The 6,614-nt window shown below is 34.3% G+C and overlaps 1 protein-coding gene across 4 annotated transcripts in view; it reads right to left on the bottom strand.

Moving 5' to 3' along the window:
* LOC106465996 (thymosin beta-4-like) overlaps positions 1 to 6,614 on the bottom strand; it is a 28,256-nt gene that overhangs the window by 12,044 nt on the left and 9,598 nt on the right. Inside the window, exon 1 of one of the 4 annotated variants that reach the window (XM_022394357.1) lies at positions 4,580 to 4,702. The exons of 2 other annotated variants lie outside the window; for them this stretch is intronic. In XM_022394357.1, coding sequence (XP_022250065.1) covers positions 4,580 to 4,687 — 108 coding nt within the window. In that variant the 5' untranslated portion in view covers positions 4,688 to 4,702. Of the gene's footprint in view, positions 1 to 3,476; positions 3,562 to 4,579; positions 4,703 to 6,614 lie in introns of those variants that run through there. One more of the 4 variants, XM_022394367.1, reaches the window with a different exon arrangement.

The raw sequence follows: 6,614 nt of genomic DNA, 5'->3' as shown, positions 1-6,614 counted from the left end.
AACCTTTACGAAAGCACTTGTGATAGTACCTAGCATCTGAAGTCTAATTAGGATACAGAACTATTTCATTTAAATTTCGATTAAAAACTACATAAACTAGAAAACGGTTCATACGCCACAATAACCCCCCCCCACGTTGCCACTTGGTCGATATACAAGACGTTTCGAATAGGTATTCATAAGAGAGCAGTGTTTTTCTCATTTCTTCAAGTTTTAGCTCTTGCTATATTACAAGAGAAACATAGCCTATTAACTAGAGTACTAGTTATCTTGCTCTATGACGTAATCACACACCCTTATTAGGCGCGGGACTCTAACCTACCAATGATGTGTCCTTGGGATCCATGCATAAAGGAATTTCATGTGTACGCATGAGAGAGAAAAGTCTTAATTTATAGCATAAAATTCATTGTTAGAAAAGACTAATTGTTTAAGAGAAGAAAAAAATGCACATTACTCATACAAAGCACCGACTAGAATATTAACTGCCAATAAATATTACCGATTGAATTAACGAAACCATTTTATTTCAAACCTTAGCATAAAAGTTTGTTTTTTTGTTGTTGTTAGGTAAGCAGCTTATTACTAGAAGTGTGTGCAGTAGACAGAAAAATTAGGTAGAGAAAGTCACAGTAGGCCTAAGGAACTGTATAATAACGTTTTCCGGCAATTGTTGCGCCAAGTTCAGATTATTCTATAGCTAAAACAACTTTCCTTTTACCTTTCTAAATTTTCTAGAAAATAAGTTAAACTTAGTATCAAAATATTATTAATTCTTGGTGCAAATTTTAATGCTTTGCAAAGTTAGAAAAATAATCTCTCTCATCGTAAAAAAGAGTGGACAAAAATGTGTAATTAAAAAATATCCATTTAAATACACTAAGATTAATAACTTGTTAAATTCAAGATCAGTTACGGTATTTACAAAAGCTTCGAAATTCTGAAAAATAGAGTACAAAGCCCAAATTTAAAGATTTGGTTAGCAAATATTTCCTTATTTGAATTTCAAGGGTTTGGAATTGAATCACAACTTTTCACTTTACGAGTAAATACTTGAGCACATATAGTACTCGACCAAAGGGTTAACTGAAGAAAATCGAGGACTGTAACAAATGCACGTTGCCTTCTAAAGTAGGAATCAAAACTAAAGAAACTCTTAAAGTTGGTTGTGGTGAACAAGACTGAGCTGTCTAAGAGTGCACGTATTCTAAAATCTAAATGACAGGCTAAAGTGAGTAAGTACTTTTTGGTAAAAGTGGCCAGGAGTAACAGGAAGAATTTCTATAAAATATTAATAATGTAAACCATTCAATATAATAATTAGCAAGATGGGGCGATTGTTCGAAAATACATCTCAATTCATTACAAGGTAAATGAGAAAGCAAAGTGCACTCCTAGTAGACAATGTAGCTTCAGTATGATTATAAGGCTGAAATAAAATATGATTAGCATACGCATCCAGTCAGGCCTTTTTTTTTACAATTTTTGTACAGAGGTTTGAAGTTGTTAAATTATCATGAAGTAACTTTTGGTCGTCTTAAAATGAAAGTTAATATTTAAACATTAAGTACTTACACGAAATGAAATTCTTAAATTAAAAACACAGAAGGCGAAGAATACCTCGAGATACTAAGCTTATCAGTTAGTTTAATATTAATATTTTTGAAACTGCAATTAGTTAGCTTTTGACACAACAGTTAAGACTGAAAATAAGGATAAAGCAGTAATCTACTTGAACTTAAGCCTTCCCCCCCCAAAAAAAATACATGGAAATGAAGTATACAGCAGTGTTATGAACTCGAGTGGAAGCCGTGTCCTTACATCCTTTCAGCAGTCTCATTTCTTTATTTATTCTGCTCAACGTTGTTCATGTGCTATGAAGACTTAAACCTTGGCTTAATAAATTCGATCTTACGTTTGTGTGTACTCTACGTTTAATAATCATGATTAAATTTTAACATATAGCTGGTTTTTATGTACGTGAATAAAATACGAAGAAATACTTAAGTTCTGTAAATTATCGTGAGTCAATCTTTGAAATACGGAAAAGTAACAAGTTTCAACAAAAACTCCACATTTAATTTTACACGTTGTTGTAAGTGTTGTTTTCAGGTCTTATTTGTAACATTTGAAAACATGACTGAAGCTACGAGATTAAGTTCTATAGAGTACTACCACTCAAGATAAATACACGTATATACCACTTTTAGAACTTTCAGCATCATTTATTCTTCAAAAGCCTAGATCTACAAGTATGTTTTGGGAAGTTTGATTCAATCATCGCAGAAAACTTCGGAATTGTGAGTCAGTTAGGAATATCAGAAAGCTAATTATATTATAATCGTTGCAAAAGTAATCAATAAATGGACATTTTCAGATATTTAATGTTATTCTAAATTAATGAAATTAGTTACTTGGAAAACTGACGTAACCAAACTAACGTATTATCGTTTACAAATGAAATGGGGTTGAACTCAGAGGCGAGACATTTTAAAACTTTAATTATTTTTCCTGAGGATTAGTCAGTCTTAGATTGTTAACCTCGTGACCCAGATTACAAGCCACAGCATAAAAAAAATATTAATGATGGGCTGTTTATTCTATTCAATGCCCAGTGTTGGACAATGATGAATTAAAGTGTCGCCATACTAGTCATTCTCCTCCATGAACACGATTCCAATATACAGGTGTCATATTTGCTCCAACTACATACTAACTAAACACTGAAAATAGTACACCATAGTCCTCTTTGTATGCGTGTGGGTTTTCACAGTATTAGTTATGATTTTGTAAATGTATGCTACTCCTTTGTAGACCTCTTACTGGTGGCAAGTTAGTGGTTTAGCTGAAACAGGAGCGGGTTTGTTAGCGTAAAAGGTAACCCACTTGACTTGTATTTTACACAAAAGATACCCACGTTGTGGTGATCCCCTACAAACGGCAACTAAACACAAATACACATACAATACAAAACAGAATAAAACAAGTTTGTTTCAGGCTGTATCAAATGCGTAGATTAAAACAATGCGAATAAAAGCCACAAATATCATAATTGTGCCAGTTTATACTGGACTTTTATAGTGTTTTACATAATTTAAGTTGCTCATATCCCGCCATCTTACCAAAGACTACAGCTATAGAAAGAATGCAGATATAACCAATGTAGCTAAAATCTCTATTACTATCAAGTTTGTTTTTTTTCTTGATACTCGAAGCAACTGAAATAACTACGCAGTTCTTCAGAATTCTGTTTTATCTTGTAATTATAACTAATGAACGTCTTGATTTGCTTAAATAGTAAGAAGTGGTATTTCACTCAGATTTTTAGTAATGAAACCTGAAGACGACTCGCTCTGTTAAACTGGTTGGTCGTCTGTTCATCCTTTAAGATTTACTATATTTTCAAATATTTTATTTAAAAAATAATTAAAATTAATATTTCTTTAGTCAAGAAATACACCGAGGACTATACTCACTTCCTTGCAACTTTAGGCTGTAGCGGGAACTGTAGTTAACACTAGCGCTTCTGTCATACTACCCTAACGATTCATACCCTGCGACACCCAGCGGATATTCCTGCACTAGTTTTCTGAACCAATGTCCTCGAGGATTATTCAGGGTGCTATGACTAACCTCAAACTGGGTAAATTGTAAACACCGATTTGAAGTGCTTAACAAATGTTAGGTACTCTCACTCCTTTAATATTGTTCACAACTGTATATTGATATCGTTGTTAAAAAATATTATGCTTTACAGTAAAGTAGAAGAATCTCAAACAAATAGAACAAACACGTTCATAAGACATACGGGATCTCATGCAAAACTTTCTGTAACAAATATACGTTTTATTGGATTTCGCGCAAAGATTACGAAAGGCTATCTGCGCTAATCGTCCCTAATTTTAAATTGGTAGTCTACAGAGATGATAAAAACTTCCCCCACCGACAACACTTGTTAGACCCAATAGTAGGATCTGATATTCACCCACGTCCCTAAACTGCAGATCACGATTTTTCAGGAGAAGGGTAACGAAACAAAATCCACTGGACTTTAGCTCCACAGGCTGGCACGCGTTAACCTGTGGGCCACTAATATCAAATAGAGGTCTGCAAGATTCAGACTTCATAATCATCCGTTAATTCATAACTTGTAGGCTATAGCATTGTCCTACAGAAAGTTGTTCTTGTAACGTTAGAGAAACGAGAAATAATACGATTCGTTAGACAATTTTCGATACTAAGCGCAAGATAAATCCTTACACGTTTCAATATTCACAGAAGATGTAGCAGCCGGAATCTAAAAAGGTATAATTCGAAAAACAATAGTTAAGTTTATTGAAACGCCGCTGAGTTAGGCCAGATCTATGATAATTACAAACGTCTTCGTGTCAATCAGTTGAGCAAGCGAATTGCGTTCACTTGGCGAGCACTTTCGTACCTAAAGAGCAACAACTCAGAAATTAAACAGCTGTGAAATCTTCGATTTTAAACAGATGTAACAATATCCACACAAGTTAATCACACTAACAACCTTTACAATTATTAAAGCTTCACAACCAATTTTATATATTGTATTTACCATAAAAAAACTCCCGTTACTATAAAATTCATGGTTAAAGACAAACTGAACTTCTGGAGTTCGAAACGTAGGACTCGGACCTAAACACAACTGTCTACTTCTGCTCATGCGACTTATTTCCGTTGTACTCTTCCGCCCAAACCCAAAACGGAAATAATTCCGGCTTCACGTTGAAGTGAAAAAGCACTTTAACTTATGGCGTTACGCAATTTACTAGTATAGAAAAGAACATTAAATATGATATTGTACTGAATTAATAAAAATGAAAGATAGGACTCAAATGTTATATGGTGTTCTTTCACTTATGAAAAATTTTTACCCGTAACAGTAGTGGAGAATAAGAGGAAGAACGAGATGTTGAAAAAACATGACAAGAAATTGAAAAGCTTAGAAAGTAAAAAAGTTATGGAAAGCTCTTAGCATTAGTAAGGTAACACTTAGAGAAGTTTAAGTGGTTATTGAACAAGAAAGAAACAACACCATGAGCGAAATGCTATATAAAATATATCCGATTATAGAAGACATCGTGGATTCTAAGTAGGGTCGAGGATGAGATGCATAAAGAAGACTTAAAAACAAAACTCGTACGTCACTGACTAATATGGGTCCACAAGCAACATCAAGAACTCTATGGTTGCGTTGACAGAGGCTTTGAGGGGATACATTGTTCATTTTCCTCATTTGCATGTCGGCGTTGTGTGTAACATCAGCGCTATTGTTTCAATCAATTCATTAAGTATTCTTCCCAAACCAGCAAACCGAAAAACAACTTCATGTTGATTAAAGATGTATTTGGTACTTGCTTTTAACTACTAAGGTCTTAGAAGTAGCGACCTTTGTTTTCGGAGTATTCGCGTAAAGTTACTCAAGGACCATTGCGTTATCCGTCCCTACTTTTTAAGCGATAGGGGGAAGACAGCTAGTCAACAACATCCGCCGCTAACAATATAGTTAGCTTTTATCATTATTATTATTTGTTGATTCCTAAAACAAATTCTTCAAATTATGTCATTCAGCAAAATAATTTACTTTGTTAATACTATTCAATCCGTTGTTTTAGAATTAGGCAAGTTATGGTTCATTTTGGCCAGATTTTGGAAATCTCCCCCCCCCCGCTTACTTAAAGCTTCGCTTTGGGCTTCTAGTTAGAAAATAAAATTTTACAGACTGTCATATCACTTTCGGCCATTGAACCTAGATATAGAAGCCTAACACATTCTAATACTGAGTGAGTAACTGATGTCTGCACAACACAAAAGGTCAATTTACATTTCAGTCTGGGGATGGACTGGGATATAGAAAGGAAATATTCATCCCCAGTTAACCGTTGGCTTTCTGACTGTTACTGTCCACTGAACAGTGTATAGGAAAACAAGTGCTGAATGTGCCTGTTCAAGAGGTGTAACATTTAGAAAAAAACATGGGGTTTCGACATTAAATAAAAAGTACCTCTGACATTAGTTTTAGGGTAACCATCAATAAATTAACTACTTTCCACGTCGAGTATTTTTTATTTTACCAGTTGAAAAACAAACAAGATTTCAACCAACGAAGAGTAGTGATAAGCGTACAAAACAATCTTCAACTAACCAATCGAAATGAATCTGCAACAATGAGCAGTTATTTAGTGTTCCAATGATAAATTCGGATCAGATCAAAATGTTCTACAGCTTGTGTTATAATGCCGACAAATTCTCCGAGTCACCAACACAAATCCCATTGTCCTATAAAATATGGGCCATTGCTGCCGGTCAACATTACACCGACACTTTATAGTAAGCACTGTAAAACCTACCTACATAGTAAGTGCTATCTAGATTTTCAAAATTTAACTTCCCATTAAAACGTCTTATTTAAAGTTGATAGGAAAATTAACGAGTTTCTTGAGGGGGGGGGTCGAGAAGGTATGAATCCGACGCTATTTATTTTCCTCTTACCCCATTTTAAAAAGTTTATTGGTCAGGTTTTGAACGTTTCTTGCGGGTATACCGAATTTAACACCAGTATTTTAGGTCGTTTTATTAACCGCCTAGTT

The sequence above is a fragment of the Limulus polyphemus genome, unplaced genomic scaffold, assembly GCF_000517525.1.
Source record: "Limulus polyphemus unplaced genomic scaffold, Limulus_polyphemus-2.1.2 Scaffold71, whole genome shotgun sequence".
Classification (NCBI taxonomy): Eukaryota; Metazoa; Arthropoda; class Merostomata; order Xiphosura; family Limulidae; genus Limulus; species Limulus polyphemus.
This window is presented reverse-complemented; position numbering and strand designations above follow the sequence as displayed.